General features: G+C 42.2%; 1 protein-coding gene across 1 annotated transcript in view; it reads left to right on the top strand.

Annotated features, from left to right (window-relative positions):
* The window catches only part of HPRT1 (hypoxanthine phosphoribosyltransferase 1), a 34,205-nt gene extending 17,577 nt beyond the window's left edge, over nucleotides 1-16,628 (top strand). The window contains exons 4-9 of the mRNA XM_006862802.1: nucleotides 3,430-3,495; nucleotides 6,702-6,719; nucleotides 9,102-9,184; nucleotides 15,482-15,528; nucleotides 15,680-15,756; nucleotides 16,581-16,628. Coding sequence (XP_006862864.1) covers nucleotides 3,430-3,495; nucleotides 6,702-6,719; nucleotides 9,102-9,184; nucleotides 15,482-15,528; nucleotides 15,680-15,756; nucleotides 16,581-16,628 — 339 coding nt within the window. The remainder of the gene's footprint in view (nucleotides 1-3,429; nucleotides 3,496-6,701; nucleotides 6,720-9,101; nucleotides 9,185-15,481; nucleotides 15,529-15,679; nucleotides 15,757-16,580) is intronic.
* Nucleotides 16,629-17,953: the final 1,325 nt, after the last annotated feature.

Below are 17,953 nucleotides of genomic sequence, written 5' to 3'. Positions count from 1 at the left end.
GGCTCCAGAAGTCTGGATGTCATGAGGATTTGAAAATCTGTTCTACAGTTCCCCCCCTTTTTGATCAGGAGTGTTCGGTCAAAATGTTCAGTAATATATACCATTACTCTTTTTTTGGAAACTTGTTTTATTGGTAATTGAGTAAAGGTTTACTGAGTAGATCACCAGTTTTATATTCAGCAAATCATATACTTTTAATTTCAACGATGCAGTCCCCTCCATGTAACATTGTTTATCCCACTTTCTCCTTGTGAGTCTTGTTTCCTTTCTCTGATATTCACTGTCCTTGTTAACCTTCAATTAGTAAAAGGTTTCGATGGAAAAAAAGCCCTCTTAAGAGACTTAGACAAAAACTTGGAGGTGTAAACAACATGGGAATTTGGGTGAGAGCAAGGAGCTCTGGTAGTGTAGTGTTATGAGTTGTGCTGCTAACCTCAAGGTCAGCAGTTCGACACTATCAGTGGTTCCGCGGGAGAAAGATGAGGCTTTCTGTTCCCATAAAAATTTATAGCCTCGGAATTCCTATAAAGGGTCACTCTGAGTTGGAACAGACTCCACGGCATACAACAACAAGAGTAGCAATGCTTTGCGTGCATGGAGTTCTCTTACAACTCTTATCCTGTCACCAGAGCCCTGTGGTTACAGGAGGGGTTTCCCATGACTCCACTCTTTGTTGTTGTTGTTGTTAAGTGCCAACGAGTCATGACTCCACTCTAGGCAGCTCTCAAATGTTTACTTTTTCTCTTCCTCTTATATAAACTGTCCATTGCAGTTGGACTGCAATACCAAGTGTCTACAGAAGATGTCGCCATTTAGCATGTTTAGCATGACTTCTATGTAAAGCTTCAGGTTTTATGCATTTGGAAAGGGGTTACGTACCATTTAGCTTTCTTTGTGTGTGAAACTCTGGGTTTTAAATTAATTAAAATAAGGGGTCTTTGTAATTACTTAACTGGAGATGAAAAATAATATGCAGGGTTTTTGATTTTTTCTAATCAGAAGCAATACTTGGGTTGATTAACTATATTTTATGTTTAGTTTGCAAAATTGAACACTTGGCCCGTTTGTGCTTTTACAAAAATTACACTCCATAAAAAAATGGAAATTTCTATACAAACATCAAAAATTGTTAAGTGCCATTGAATCGGTTCTGACTCATAGTGACCCTGTATAAGGTTTCTGAGGAGTAGCTGGTAGGTTTGAACTGCTGACCTTGTGGTTCACAGTCCAGTGCTGATCTTACTGCACCACAAAAGAAATAGATGAAAGTAAAAAGCATCACCTTCCCTCATTCTCTCACAGATAATTTAGTAGTGATCAAAAACGGTTTCATAGGCAACACATTGTTGTACTTGGTGTTGTTAATCGGCATTGTTCCATGTTAGTAAGTCTGGATGGTTGTTGTGAAGTGCCATCGAGTCAGTTCTGACCCATAGCGACCCTGTTAGAGGGTTTCCAGGGAGCAGCTGGTGAACTTGAACCGCCGATCTTGCAGTTCAAATGATTTTGCAGTCTGACACATTAACCCACAGCGCTTACACACCAGGGCTCCAAGTCTGAATTACTGTATTAAAAAACTTGAATACCACATAGCATCATCTTGTATGACTAAACTTGATTAATTTAAAATGGTTCTTGTCAATGGACCTGTTGGTTATTTCTAATATTTCTTGATAATTGGTAGCGTGAATAGTCATGATTTTTTGTTGTTTTTTATTTTGTAGCATCAATTCCTCAAAGTGGGATTGCTGGGTCTGCAGGCCTGCATGTTTATACTTTTAAGAGGTGTGGCTATAGAATTTTCAGAACAGGTTGTACCAATTTATATTCTTGCCAACAGTGAGAGTGCTGACACCCCCCTTTCGCCAACATACTCAGGCTTTACATTTGCCAGTGCAGATGAGTAAACAGTAGCTGGGTGTCATTTCGGCTGCTGTAGCTTTCTCTTCTGTCAATTGCCTGTCTGTGTCCAGGCTTCAGTTTCCTGGTGGGCTCTTACTGTTGGAGCCCAGTGGATGACAGGAGGGTTTATGACAGATCTTTTCTTTCGGTTTGGGGTCATGTCATGCTTACATTTTACCTTTTCTAATTAGAATGTGAAAACATTTTCCTCTAGAATGCTTATGGTTGTATTTTTTATATTTAGATTTAAATCCATCTGGAAATTCTTTTTCTGTATGCTGTGAGGTAGGGACTGTGATTTATTTCCCCTCAAATGGATTACTAGCTGCCCGAACACCATTTATCGAGTAATTCATCTGTTTTTTTACTGACTTAAAATACCATATTGACCATCTACTAACCCACTGATTCCTGGGTCTGCTTCTGGGCTGTGTTCCGTGCTAGTACGGCTCCATTGTAACTGCCGTAGCTGTGTGCCCGGATTTGCTCTCTGTTAGTGCGAGTCAGAGCTTCTTCACATGCTCCCTCACCCCTCTTTTTTGTCTTGAATCTTGCACAGTCAACTTATGGTCATTATCACCACCAACTCTAGTGGGTGTTCAGCATTCCCTTTTGGGGTTTCTACTGGATTCTGTGATAGTAGAAACCTGGGAACCTGTGTTGTTGTTGTTAAGTGCTGTCAAGTTGGTTGTAACCCATAGCGACCCTGTATAGGGTTTCTGGGGAGTAGCTGGTGAGCTTGAACTGCTGACCTTGTATTTCAGATACAGGCTTTGCAGTCTGGCAGATTAACCCACAGCGCCACACCAGGACTCTAGGAACCTATGAGATGTGCCTTAAATTAGACCTAGGTTCTCGGCAATGCCGCAGGTGACCTGGGTCTCAGCTAGACTTTGAGGGACAAAGGAGCTCTGGTAGCATAGTGGTTACGAATTGGGCTGCAAACCACAAGGTCAGCAGTTCGAAACTACCAGCTGTTCCGCGGGAGAAAGATGAAGCAGTCTGCTCCCGTAAAGATTTACAGCCTCGGAAACCCTGTGCAGGATCGTTATGAGTCAGAACTGACTCCACGGCACATAACAACAAAAACAAAAATCCTTGATGTTGACTGTGGTATTGACCAGCGCCTGCCACTTGCTAGACTCAAGAGAATGGTACAGGGCCAGAACCAGGTACCTGGCATGCTACTAACTTCCCTTACAGTTCAGAAGTCACTGTGACTGAAGATGGGGGCTGCTCGAGCTTTGCCCACTAGAAACTGGGTGTACCCTATGTGTCAAACTGAAAAACACCCAGAGCAATAGTGGTCAATTCAGATTCTTCAATTTATACTAATCTCTAGCTGCAAGTTACCTAATCATTCATTTCTAGAAACTTGATTCTTATAATTCATATCATTTAGAAAATGTCATAATGCTGTGGACATTAGATAGCTAACTTCTTTAATCTTCTCATTCCTATCTGATCATTTGAACTGTGGGTGTAGACACAAGTCAATATATGATTTTTCTCTTTTGTTTTTACTAGAATGACCAGTCAACTGGGGACATCAAAGTAATTGGTGGAGATGATCTCTCAACTTTGACTGGAAAGGTATGTATCTGGAAATGGGGATTAGAGAGTGAGCACTCTGTACCCAGAGTCTTTTAGGCAGTCACTGAGAGCCACTTTACATGGCATAGTGCTTTTAGCCAAATCCACTGCCGTGGATTTGATTCCAACTACTAACCCTATATAGGCTTTCCACGGCTCTAAGTCTCTGCTGGATCAGAAAGAGCCATGTGCGAGGGGACTTCAAATAATTTGTGGGAAAACCCCCATTACCTTTTAATATATATTTTTTTTTCATGAAGCCTCCCCATATGCATTTAAACACAAGCTCTTTAACCTTAGGTCACCTAGCGAAAGGCAATGGAATCAAACATTACCCAAAATTCCCATATTGCCAAGTCCTGCTACTTGCCTCATTTGGGGTCTAATTTGGGACCCTTCCCAAAAACATATAGCTGAGGAAGAAGTTTTAGCTCTCTTTTAAAAATAGATTCACATTGTTTCCGAAGAGGTTGTGAAGCAGTGTGGTCTGGATTTTGGAGTCTAGACAACTCTGATTCAAATACTAGCTCAGCTCTTCCTAACTGCATGACCTCAGCTGGTGGTAGTATGTGCTGTGGAGTCGGTTCCGACTCAGAGTGACCCAGTATAGGGTTTCTGAGAATGTAAATCTTTACGGGAACAGAAAGCCTCATCTTTCTCCCACGAAGCTCCTGGTAGACTCAAACTGCTAACCGTGCTGTTGGTAGTCCAACACATAACCCACTATGCTACCTGGACTCCCTATGCAACCTCAGGTAGGTAACTTGATCTCTCTGTTTACCATTTGTAAGGTGGTACAGCTACTTGGTAGCAGAGGCAGGTTTAGACTTCAGTTTGTCTGACTCCTGATTCCCTGCTGGTTTTCAAAGACTTATCTCCATTGCCTGGTGTGCAATGAGCCAGTTACTGGTGGGCTTGTGTCATCCTGCAGGTGTGCTCGGGCGAGACAAAGTGGAGAACCACATAGTTAGTTGGTGGTGAAACAGATTGTTGGCCCATTAAATGACTATATTCAGTTGTGCTAAAGATTTTAACTTGCGTTGTCTTTTGAAAAGGGATACATTAATTGTGTGAGAAAAGGAGAGAAACTAACTTCATAAGCTGCTGTTGCTTTATTACTATGATATCTCATTTAATTACTATGATATCTCATTTAATCTATGAAGAGAGTCATCATTTCTGCTCTGTAGATAAGAAAAGGGCAGACAACTGTTAGGTGGCAGAGCAACAATTTGAGCCAAAAAATGTGTAACTCTTTTATGTGTGCACTTTATACTATACTGGGATTCACCTGAATGGCTACGTAGCTTCTGTGTGCATGAATGGATTTGTAATCTGATAAAAGTTGGGTGTGGTAATAGTACTTCATTCTGTTACATTTGCTGTGGACTGCCCCCACTTTTGATCCTACATTTTCTCCCCCTGTCCTGGGCCCCATTTTTAATAAGAAGTTGTTTTCCTGCTAATTGCTTATACTCGTTGCACTGCCTCACTGAGGATGAGTCAGAGAAGTGCCAGGGGCGACCAAGAAGTACTGCCACCAGGATTCTAGTTCATACATACACAAGTATATTCCAAACAAAACATGTTTGAGCATGTCTTTGTGGTCAGTGGGTGGCTGCACTCAAGTTCTCTCAGTAATATACTTGTCATAGTAGCCTTCTTCTTCCTGCTGTTAAGTGTCGTTGAGTCAGTTCCGACCCATAGCGACCCTGTATAGGGCTTCCAAGGAGCAGCTGGTGAGCTTGAACCACTGACCTTGCAGTTCAAACAACTTTGCAGTCTGACACATTAGCCCACAGCGCCACACTAAGGGTACCTTCAAAAAAAAAGTCCAACCCCAAACAGTGGCTTCTTCTCAGGGGATCTGATCTGTCAGCTTAGGAGGGTATGGCAGCTGTGTTTTGGGGATTCTGAAGAGGTCATCTTGATAGATTTTCTTGAAGGACACAGGCTTGAGGAATTAATTTTCAATCAGGACAATGTACCTACTTATTCTTCAAGGGTAACAAGGGCTGTCCTAGGAGAATTTCATTGGGAAACTTGACCCCATCTACCCTACAACCCTGATCTTGTCCCTCCAGACTTCCTTTTGATCCCCAAACTCAAAGAACATTGACTCAGAATAGGATTTGAGTCCCTTCAGGGACAGTTTCGACGTGGTGTAAATCAGAGCACACAGAATTCTTCAGGGAGGGTTTAGAGAGGTGGAAACACTACTCTCAAAAGTACGGAGAGCTTGATGGAAGAGAGTTTGGGAAATAATCACTTTGCATTTTCACATTTTTGTTTAATAAAGGGTACAGTGATTGTGTAGCAATACTCTTTGCCCCCATATGAATTACTGTGCTAATATGTCTATTATAAAGCATATGCAAAAAGAATAGATTAAACAAGATGAGGTTCATAAAACCTCCATTTCCTTCCTGCACCCCAGTTGAGTTGGTATGGCCTGCCTCGGTAACACAGGCTTAGGATCCTGTATAAAGAACATTTAGATACTTGACGATCCGCTTCTATGACAGAGGATGAGGATGACAAAAAACACAACATGACTCTTGTGATGACGATTATAATTAGTATGTGATTAGAATGCTGCCTGGCTCCTAAAAGTGGCTGAAACCACAGGGCCCTTCTCTACTCGGAGGTCACTTTTGGATGATCCTTCCAGCTCTAAAATCCTGAAGTGAAAAATTTAAGGTGAGGGTTTATAGTAGGAGGAAGCATTTGTGTTTTGTTTTTTGTTTTTCCATTTTAGTCCAAAAATGTGAAGAGATTCAGAAAATACGGATCCATTTCAGCCCACTAGAAAACGAGTTGTAGATGGATTTCTTATGGCAAGATACTGTATGATTCTGGAGTTGTACAAATTATAGTTCTTACAAGGGAGAGAAACTGAAGTCCAGAGAAACTTCCTAAGTCGTTCAAGATTAGACCGCCAGTTTAAGTAATGAAAGCCTTTAAAAAAAATTAACATATAGTCAATTTTTAGTTTTAAGAATTCCATTATGGTGAAATTTTAAGGATTTAAAAGATTCTAAATTCCAACAGGTGACTTACTTGTTTAAAACCGTGTTTGATAATAGTAAAGTATCTTAAAACAAGAATTCGGATAATTCCTTAGTTTGTTATGCTGTGATTCAACTTCTAATTGGAAACAGTGTCTGACTCATTGTATTGATTTTTGTTTTCTTTTTTTTTTCCAGAATGTCCTGATTGTTGAAGTAAGTTCTGTATTTACTTTTCCTGTTATGCTGATGGCTTCCTCCCTTAGTGGGCTGTTCTAAACACAAGCCAGGGAAAGATGTCCTTCTTGGTCACCTCTATTGGTGGCCTTGTGCTGTAAAGGAGTGGAGCTCTTGTGCGAAGGATACTTACTAGTTGTAGTTTTTTACTGGATAATGGACCAATTTTAGTACCTTCTTTCCAGCCTTTCATTGGAGCAATTTTGTTTTTCTTTCACCTCTATTTTATTAATTGATGTAAAGTTTGCATGACATAAACGTCAGCATTTTTAAGTGTACAATTCAGGGGCATTTCAGACCAGTCATGTGATACGTTGTTGTTAACTGCCATCGCGTTGATAGCGACTCAGCAACCCTGAATAGCATTTCCAAGGAGCAGCCAGTGAGTTTGAACTGCCGACCTTGAGGTTCAAACTAGTCTTTCTGTCTAGTACTTATCCTATAGTGCCACACCAGGACTCCGTTTCATATATGAGGGGACTTAAAAAGCTTTTCATTCTTTTTAGTAGTAGTATTGGCTCATAAATGTTTCTTAAATTTTGTTTTTTAGTTGTTCTTTGGGTGAAAGTTGACAGAGCAAAGTAGTTTTCCATTCAACAGTTTATACACGTTTTGTGACATTAGTTGCTATTCCCCTCGTGTTCTCTGAAGATAAAGTTAGTACTAAATGTAATATTTGAGTTCATTCTTCCTTAAAACATTAAATAATCAATAATAAATGCTTATGAGTTTGATGTACATCATTTTAACTGTATCTCTTCAATAGTTTTACATAAAGTGTGTCGACAGAGTAAAAGATACAGTATTGTATTGTGATATTTAGCATGAAATGTGTCTAGCCATAGCCACACATACTGTTTGTGTCTTGTATTTTTCTGTCAGTATTATGTTTTTAAGATACATACACTAATTTATGAATTTTGACTGCTGTATAACATTCCACTGTGTGACTAATAACCTTTACTGGAGATTTTCATTTTTCCTCATGGTTTCAAGCCACTGTCTAGTGTTCTTTCATTTCTACCTGAAGGATGCCCGTTAGCGTTTCTTGTAGGGCAGGTTTTGTCGCAGTGAACTCCTTAGGCTTTTCTTTATCTGGAAATGTCTTAGTTTTGCCCTCCCTTTGGAAGGCTTTTACATGGCCATGAAACTGTTTGGCTTGATGCCACCAGCTTTGGTTGGAGACCACTTTCTGCAGTGAAGTAGGACTTCTCCATTGTTTCCTTAACATCCTTGAAACGGAATCCCATTCGTATAGCTGTTTGTATCATAGGATTTGGAAAGATGGTGTCAGTTCTTTTGGTTAGTTAATGGTGTGTTTTCAGCAGTTCTTACAGAATATGCTGGGGAGATGACTTGGGTAGCAAAGGTTGAAAAGAATTACTAGCTAGTGTTCTCTGCCAGAAGCTCTTAGGTCCAAGTTCTTTCAGTTTCACATAACCTTGCCAAACACAGTCCACCCTATGCCCCATATGCCATGGCATTAGCATGGGCCCGGAAGAGCCTGTGGATCAGGGTGCCCCCTTTGAGTCTGGGTGCCCCTCTGTGAGTGCCGTGCCCACTGTATTGTCCACACTTCTCCATGCAGAAAAGGGGCATGTTAGAGATGGGGGTTCGTCTTAAATAATAAGGAGCCCTAGGGGTGCAGTTGGTAAAGTGTTGGGCTACTAGCCTCAAGGTCAGCAGTTCAAACCTACCAGCCATTCCACTGTGTGCTCCCACAAAAGATTGACAGTGTCGGAAGCCCTATGGAGCAATTTTCTGTCCAGTAGGTTTACTGTGAGCCAAAATCCACTCATTGGCAGTGGGTTTGGTCTTTCCCCACCGCAACCACTGAATAGGTTATGAAAGTCATTTTATCTAGGGAATATTTGGAATCAGTGGGGTTCCTTTTGGGGTCCTGGTGTGGAGCTGTAGGAGAAGTACTGGAAAACTGTAACTGCAAGTTCAGTGGTGGAAACCCTACATAGATCTGTGCTAAGAGTCGGAACTGACTCAACGGCACTTCACCACCACCACCACCGAGTCCCTTTTAAGATGGTACCGAACATGCTTCTCAAAGCGTGGTCTGTTAACCACCTGCACTGCAGAGTTGAGGAGGGAAACTCCGATCTTGACTTGATGGGCATCACTCCTAAGCTGTACATGTGCACACCAGCATGTGGGTACTCAGATTTGCTCTCATTTACCTCCTGGGACCCGAGACTGTGCCCATACCAGACTGGCTCGATGTTGAAATTGTGGTGAGCATTAAGCACTGACAAACCACGTAGCTCCGGTGAAACTGTTTACCTGTAACCCTGAATTGAAAGTTTGCTGGTTTACATGTGTGCCGTTCACATGTCTTCTCTGATTTTTCAGGATATAATTGACACTGGAAAAACAATGCAGACCCTGCTTTCCTTGGTCAGGCAGTATAATCCAAAGATGGTCAAGGTCGCAAGGTATGTGTGCCCTTTCAACAGTATATTGCCCTCATTTGAAAGAGGACTGAGTGACGTCTCCTTGTGTAAGGACATGTGTTCTTGACTCTTGCATCTTCAGAATAAAAGGGGCTCTCCCACAAGACTCAGTCAACAATTGTGCAGTTAGCGGAGACTAGCATTTGACCTTTTAGCACACTGTTTGTATCAGCTTGTCTCAGGTGGTGTGGCAGAGGATTTGGGACCTGAGGCCTGGTGGCACTGTGCATTAAACGTGGGACCGCTAACTGAGAGGTGGCTGGATCACTCCAGGGAGAATGATGTGGCAACAGACTTCTGTAAAGATTTTTGCAGCCTTGGATGAGTCAGAATTAGTGACAGTGAGTGTGATTTGGTGAGCAAAATTGAGACCAAGTAAATGTTGTGTTAATATGTCTTTACAATAACAACAACAAAAATAACACAAAAATGAGAGAGACTAAGGATTCCGGAAGTTGGTTGTGTGATACGCCAACTCTTGCGTCCACGTTGCAGTTTTCCTTCTTTCCTTCTAAACTAGCCTTACCTCCTAGTCTTATCTGTACTGCTGGCTTTTACCTTATTCTACCTGTGTTTATCCTTAATTTTAGGGACTCGATTGCAGTGGGTTTGCTTTGGGCTTTCTACAACTATAGTCATCATCATTCTGTGATGGTGGCGAAAGGATATCAGACGTTAGTGGATCATAATAGTTCACAACTGGACCCACACATATGTAGTTAGGGGACCTTGGCAGTGGAGTGAAAGCAATGGATAAAGGCTGGTTATTTGAACGAACTGCGATGGAACAATTGGACATTCATATGCACAAAAAATGTACATAGAAACATCTTAAACTTTTAGATCTAATTCCAAGATGATGATGGTGGTGATTATGTGCCATTGAGTCAGTTCCAATTCACAGGGTCCCTGTCGAGGGCTTCCAAGAGTATAAATCTTATAAGGAAGCAGAAGCCTTATCTTTTCTTCCATGGAGGTCTTGGTAGACTTGAACTGCTGAGCTTATTTTTAGCAGCCCAACTCATAACCCACTAGGCTGCCAGGGCTCCTTATTTATAAGGTGTAACCCTATAAAACTTGTTGAATAAAACATAGGAGACTCTCCAGGTAGCTGTGGGTAATTGGAGTCCTGGTGCGGCGCTGTGGGTTAAAGTGCCAGACTGCAAAGCCATTTGAACTGCAGGGTTGGTGGTTTAAGCTCACCAGCGGCTCCTCGGAATCCCTATATAGGGTTGCTATGGTTCAGAACCGACTCAACGGTGCTTCACAACAACAACAACAAAATGGGTAAATTAAAATAAAAGCTGTTTAAAGTATTATAAAGCAAAGTTATGTTTGAGGACTAAGATACACCTGACCCAAGTCATGTTTTTTTCAGTAACCTCATATGCATGTGAAAGTTGGACAGTGGATAAGGAAGAGCACAGAATAATGAATGCATTTGAGTTAGGGTATTGGAGGAGCCTATTAAAAGTACCATGGATTGTGTGTTGGAAGAAGTACAGCCAGAAGGCTCCATAGAAACTCGGATGGCCAGACTTCGTGTCTTACACTTTGTGCATATGATTACAAGGGACCAGTCTCTGGAGAAGGACATTAAGTTTGTAAAAGTGGAGGGTCAGTGGAAAAGAGGAGGATTCCCAGTGAGATGGATTGATACAATGGTACCAACAGTGGGCTCAAACATAGCAACAGTTGTGAGGATAGCATAGAACAGCCACTCTGGAGAACAATTTGTCAGTTTATTATGAAAGGAAACATTCCGCTACCATAGTACCACATGGCCCTCCTGGGCCTTTTAGCTTAGAGAAATGAAAACTGACTGACTGTTAAGACCAAAGTCAAACCAAACTGGGCCAGGAGTAGGAGGGGGAGGGGAAAGGGGGAGTCTACAATGACAGGAACACACACGCATTCACAGAGAGTGTGGTTGTACAACTAATCATTGTAACTGCTCTGAAAGGAGGGCTCCTGTCAAAGGCTGAACTGGCACGTGTGTGAGGTCGCGAGGCAACTCCATTATCTTTTTTCTTCCGAAAGCTTTTATTGTGAATTAAGTGAAGGTTTACAGACAAGATCATCAACTTCACATTCCATAAATTCTACACTCTGTCTCATCTCAATGATCCCCCACCCCCATCCCCGCAGCAACAGTTATCCCACTTCCTCACTGTGGCTTCCCTTTTGCATCTTATATTTCACAAATGAACAAAGCCCCCCCCCAAAAAAAATGGATGTACATAAAACACAAAAATGTATATCCATTTAAATGTCCAAAGGGCACTTTCTGCAAGCCAGCCTCTTGCCTACAGGCACACCACCTTACTCAGTCCATAGGTCTTGAGCCTGCAGCTGTTCTGTCTCTCCATGCCACCGCCTCTGCTGTCAGCACTTTCTAGATCCATTAGCTTTTAGTTCCACTTTCCCACAAACTTTTTGAAACCCCCTCATAGTTACAGCGACAGTGGCCACAATAGAAACAAAAGAAGAGCCAACACTGCAGGATTTGGTTGCTTGCTTTGGTTGGAGTGGGGGTTTAAGCTCATGGTTTGATGGGACATCTGTTACTGGCCTAATAACGTGTTTAGTGTTCCTGTTTCCCCCCTAGTTCATGGTGTCGTGCCTGGGGTCTTAGCTTGCACGCAGCCACCCAAGACACAATTGTCTCTATTCCCCTGGAGCAGCAGAGGAGGAGAGTCAAGAATAGAAGGAAGATCTGGAAAGTGTGGCTAATAGCCTCCATGAACAAGTGCCTCGTTTGCCCCTAAGTCCAGAAAAACTGGATGGTGCCCAGCTATCGTTTTGATCAAGCATTCCATGTAGTAGTTGTTATGTGCCATTGACTCAGTTCCAACTCTTAGCAGCCCTGTATAAGATTTCCAGGACTGTAAATCTCTGCTGGAACAGAAGGCCTTATCTTTGTCCTGCAAAGCTTCTGATGGGCTTGAACTGCCCATCAGTTGTGGTTCGCAGACTGGTGCGCATCTTACAGAGCCACCACGCTGTAGGATGTATAGAAGAATTCTAATCAGAGGGAGGAAAATGGAGAACAGATTTTCAAAGTCTCTTGGACTTTCTGGAGCCATGGCAGGTGATGAAGCTATGAAACTATTGCCCTGAGATCGTCTTTAAACCTTCAACCAAAAATACTCTCTATGTAATCTTATTAAAATCAAATAACACTTTAGTTTAACTAGTTAAAAAAAAAAAAAAAAGGGATCCTCTTTTTAAAACTATAGAGGCTGAGATTGACAGCAACAACTGGAAACGTTAGCTAAGGGAACTTGGGGTGTAGTGAGGGAGGGAGGACTCAGAAAAGGAGAGGAAGAATGGTTGTATACCTCGAAGAAGGTAATCAGTGTCTGAATTGTACAGGTAAGAATAGTTGCATTCCTTTGGCTGTTTGGAGTCCACTGTATGGCTGTACCCCATTTCTCCACTCATCGGGTGATGGACACTTAGCTTGCCTCCCCTTGGGCTGATAGTACCACTGTGAACATTCAGGTGCAATTTCCATTTGAACAGCTGCTCTCAGTTCTCTTGGCTAGCTAGCTAGGAGTAAATTGCTGAGATGTGGCAGTTCTGTGTTGGCCTTGTTGAGGAGCCACCAACTGTTTCCCACAGTGGCTGCATGCTTTCGCAATCACAGCAGCAGTGTCTGAGGGTTCCAGGTTTTCTGCATCCTCACCAACACCTGTTATTTTCTGCTTTTCTGATACAGGCTATCTTAATGGAGGTAATGTGGTATCTCATTGTGGTTTGGGTTTATATTTCCCTGATGAGTCCTGAAGTGGCGCTGTAGAGCACTGAACTGCTAACCTCAAGGCCAGCAGTTCAAACCCAGCAGAGTCAGAGTTAGAACCTGCTCAATGGCGCTTAACAACAGCAACAGGGACTAATTATGTTCAGCATCTATCATGTGCTTACTGGGCATTTGCAGATCTTGGGAGTAGTAACCCATGTAAAGTATGGGGAAACCAACTAAAACCATGCCTTACAGATGGAGCTTTACTAAACCTCAGATCCATACATGTATGAGATGCTGTATTCCCCTGAACCTGTTTAGTACAGAGGAAGGTTTTGTTTTGTTTTTTGGGAATAGAAGCTGTGATGTGTTTGGCTTACAGGTAGTTCCTGTGTTATGAATGTGATCTATGCCTTTCAGTAGAATTTCTAGGTCAGTCAGAGCAGGTGCCCATGGTATTTTCAATTGCCTCATATGCATTTGAAAGCTGGATAGTGAATAAGGAAGACCGAGAGGAATGGATGCATTGAGTCACGGTGTTGGAAGAGAATACTGATGGTACAGCCAGAATGGTCCTTGGAAGCCAGGATAGTGGGACTTTATTTTTCATTCTTCGGATATGTCAGGGGGGACCAGTCTCTGGAGGAGGACATTATGCTTGATAAAGTGGAGGTTCAGCGAAAAAGAGGAAGAACCCCCCCTCCCCAAGAGATGTATTGGCACAGTGACGGCAACAACTCTGAGATGATTGCACAGACTAGGCAGTGTTTCGTTGTGTTGTATTGTGCTTAGGGTTACTCACTGGCACCTAACAGCAAAACAAGGTGCATGTGATTTTTGTTTAGCTTTAACTTCATTTAAGAAAAACTGGAAGTTTTTTCAATTATTTAAAATTATTTAAAAGCTATACGTGCTACAAGTGAAGGTGATTGTGGTGAAGAATTTGTGAGGTGTAGGGGTTCACTTGTTTCGAAGTCAAGGCACATTTACTAGCATTAAAGGGCAAACACTTTGTCCATAACTCATTCATTGGTTCCCTGGGGACTGACTCATTGAGATCAGTTGTATCCTATAGCTAGTGACTGGAAGGGAGTTATGAGGGACTTCTTTAAATGATCTCTTCAGTCCTAACACCTAGGCCAGTGGTTTGAAACGGTGGCTGCACATGGGAATCACTTGGGACTTTAAAAAATACCAACCTCTATGTCCTCCCACCAGAGATTGTGATGTCATTGGTCAGGGGTGTGGCCTGGTGTTGGTTTGCTTTTTAAAACTCCCCAGATAATTTTGATTGGCAACCAAAGTAGAAAATCACTTTGGACCTTTTCCAGTTCTTCCAATACTGTGCATTATGTGGGAAGATGTGAAGTTTTAAGTTTCGTTGAAACAGTCCTTAACATTTGTAAAGGTTTTCAAAAGACGTGTGAGAAAATGTATTTTTAAAATTAGCCAGCTGAATTTTTGGTAATTTTTTGTTTTTATTAACTGAAAACGTTGTCAACAGGTACCATTTGAGTCGCAGAATTTTCTTTTGGTGGAGTTGGCTCGTCTCACCTGTATCTTTAGCTCACAGAAAGCAATGCCAGTTCCTTTAGCCAGCTTGTTAATTTTTTGGCCTAAAGCAAGCAAGTATGCAAAGTTTGCATGAATAGGGATGCTCACCTCTCCGATCCTGGTTTGGTTCAGAAATTGTATTTCCAGGGATTCAAACTGAGAGCAGAACCTCTACTGGCACAGTGGTTTACAGTGCTTGGCTGCTAACCAAAAAGGTCAGCAGTTCAACCCCACCAGCCAGTCCATGGGCGATTACTGTGGCACTCTGCTCCTATAAAGATTACTGCCACGCTTTTATCGGCTTATAGAGTACAATGGGCATCTTTAACGCACCCAGAGACAGACTAGGAAGTGGGATCAGCGAACACAGAGAAAGGACAGCAAGGAACCCACCCTCCCTGGACGGCAATTCTCTGTCCTATAAGGTCGCTATGAATTGGAATCCTTGTGAAAGCAGTGGGGTTATGATATTAACGACAAGGAGCCCTAGTGGCTCATTGGCTAAGCGTGTGGCTCTAACCAAAAGGTTAGTAGTTCAGACCTACCCGCCGCTCTGTGGGAGAAAGCTGTGGCACTCTGTTCCCGTACAGATGACAGCCTTGGAAACGCTCTGGTGTCATTATGAGCTGGAGTTCACTGGGAACACTGGGTTTAGGACCGGGAGCCCTTATCTCTTTCTCTCTGCTCATTAGCACACCCACGAGTCCATCCTGCTGACTGAGTTGTCCTTTTGTGGAGGCTGCTGTTAGAGTGAAGCCATCAGCACCTAACTTCGCATTCCAGATGGCACGCATGCAGAGAGGGTGGGCTCCTTGCTTGCCCCTTCCTGTGATCGTCGTGACCCCACTTCCTAGTCTGTGTCTTAGAGGCGGTTGTCTTTACTCTACAAGCCCATGAAACCATGTTTGGCAAGACAAGTTTTCTGTTTTAATGTCCTGGAGTGTCTCCGTATGTCACATGTCACATTTTGTAATTAACAGCTTGCTGGTGAAAAGGACTCCTCGAAGTGTTGGCTATAGACCAGACTGTAAGTGAATTCCTTTTTTGTCAATCATTTAACCATCTGTAACCAATGGCCTTGTTCCTTTGGAGACCATTTTTAGTAGGCTCATTGACACTTACTCTATTTGAGAGTGATGTTTTCTGTTCTTAAATGATGTGTTGTGATTCCTTTTTAGTTGTTGGCTTTGAAATTCCGGACAAGTTTGTTGTAGGATATGCCCTTGACTATAATGAATACTTCAGGGATTTGAATGTAAGTAATGCTGCTGCTGCTGCTGCTGCTGCTGCCGTCTTGTTTTGTTTTTCCCCATAACACTCATTTCTCAAAGCCCAAAGGAAATTTTAGGAGAGAGAGCAATTGTTTTCTCTTTGAAGCCCCTCATCATTTGAACAGTCCACGGTTCCTATTAGTCACATAAAGTTGTAGTCAAGTACAGATGTCCTTAGCACTGGAACTTGGCCAGGCTAGGGTGACACTTCTTGCTGGCTGAAACAGCTAAACAACTTTAATATAGAATAGCTATCCCATTATTGCTTCAGATGATGAATGTGGCCATGAGTGAGAAATAAGTGTACTGAAGTGTTTCCATGCATTTACCTCTAAATGCCCACATCCTACCTTCGTGGCACTGTAGGAGAAACACTGGACTGCTACCCACAAGGCTGGTGGTTGAGACCCGCCAATCGCTTCTTGAAAACCCTACCCCCAGGGCATTTAGCAACAACCCTGGTGGCAGGAGCTCCATGCACACATCTCTGAACACAGTATACAGGCAGGACAAGCAGAAGCCGTTTTCCACTCCCATCTTTTTTCAGGCCTTACCCTAGCCCTCACTTTGATATACTTTAACATCTCCTGCCTGCTTTGTTACTCAAAATGAAATATTGAAAGAGAAGAAAACAATGTCAAACTAAAGTGACAAACTGCTACTTTGGTTTTTAAAGCAGTCTCTGCAATACCCCATTGAAGTAATAACCTAAAGTACCCAACCACTACTCTTTGCTTATTGCTGTTCTTGCTGGTCATTTCAGAGTACGCTTTTATAACACACATTTCTGGATTTTCCTTGTTTTTAGCACGTGTGTGTCATTAGTGAAACTGGAAAAGCAAAGTACAAAGCCTAAGACGAGAGTGCCAGAGTCTGGAAACACCTGGAGTCCCAGGAGCTCACCAGTAAACTCATCATCTGTTCTAGTCACGCTTCTTGCATGCACCTTCTCCAAATTATCTCTGTTTTGTATGTTAGAAATGTTTGTTGCAGTTCCGAACTCTTTATTTGCACTATAAGCCTAGAGGCTATTGATTCTCTGTGGATGGGTTGTGGTTTGACTTGTGAATGAAAAGTCTCTGAAACCAAGCCACTAATGAAAGGAAATAATTGAAGTTGTATCTGTATGAAACATTTAAAGAGAAGATACATTAGTTTTGTAAATTGGTTATTTTAATTTTTTATATATTCACGCAAGACCAGAAGTGATTGGATCCTATTCGTTATACACCGTGTTTTGCTGAGAAGCAGTGAGTTTTCCTATCAGTGGCAGCGCTGAAGGGGTTTGGCTGTGTCCCGGATTCAGTGTCCTCGACTAATAATGCGAGTGTAGTGTTTCTGTCCTATTAACTGAGTTGATCCACTTGTGCCAGGTGAACCTTTGTTGATTGTTCCTTTTAAATAGAAATAAATAAATTAAAAAAAATTTTTTTTCAATTCTTTAGTATAAAAATTCTGGAAATAATGGCTCTTTAAAAGAAGCTTTGTATGCCTACTAGAGTTTATCTGCTGGTTACATTGTCTTGTCTGTTAACAGTAGCTATTTTCATTGTAGTGTTTACCAAAGGCAGCAAATAATGATTATCTGGTAGGAGTGGGTGGGTGATAGTGAACTCAGCAGAACTGATTTCAGACTTATGGTATACATTACAACATTTTACTACACCAAAATTAAGGACCCTTGGTGGCACAGTGGTTAAGCGATCTGTTGCTAACCAAAAGGGCAAACCCATCAGCTGCTCCTTAGGAGAAAAGATACGGCAATCTGTTTCCATAAAGACGACAATCCTGGAACCCTTATGGGGCGTTCTCATCTGTCCTGTACGGTTGCTATGAGTTGGAGTGGGTGGGTAGGCCAAAATCACATGGGTTTCTGTCCAACACTTCCAGTTACAAGGTTATGATCTCGGCTGTATCGCAGTAGTTCTGTTTTAGACACAGGCTGCTATCCTCTCTGTGTTGTGTAGGTAATACTTTATGGACCAAAGAAACAGCAGGCACATGCTGTCATCTATGCATTGTACAGATAATACTTGATTGAATAAAGAAATAGCAAGTTTGTAACCAGGTGCAGTGTAGCCTAACTGACACCACATGAGCCACTTCCCTATGTCATTCCCAGCAGCAGCATTGGATAAGAAATCATTGCCTAGTACTTCCAGGTTATCCCATCGAGGTTGG

This window comes from Chrysochloris asiatica, unplaced genomic scaffold (assembly GCF_000296735.1).
Source record: "Chrysochloris asiatica unplaced genomic scaffold, ChrAsi1.0 scaffold00051, whole genome shotgun sequence".
NCBI lineage: Eukaryota > Metazoa > Chordata > Mammalia > Afrosoricida > Chrysochloridae > Chrysochloris > Chrysochloris asiatica.
This window is presented reverse-complemented; position numbering and strand designations above follow the sequence as displayed.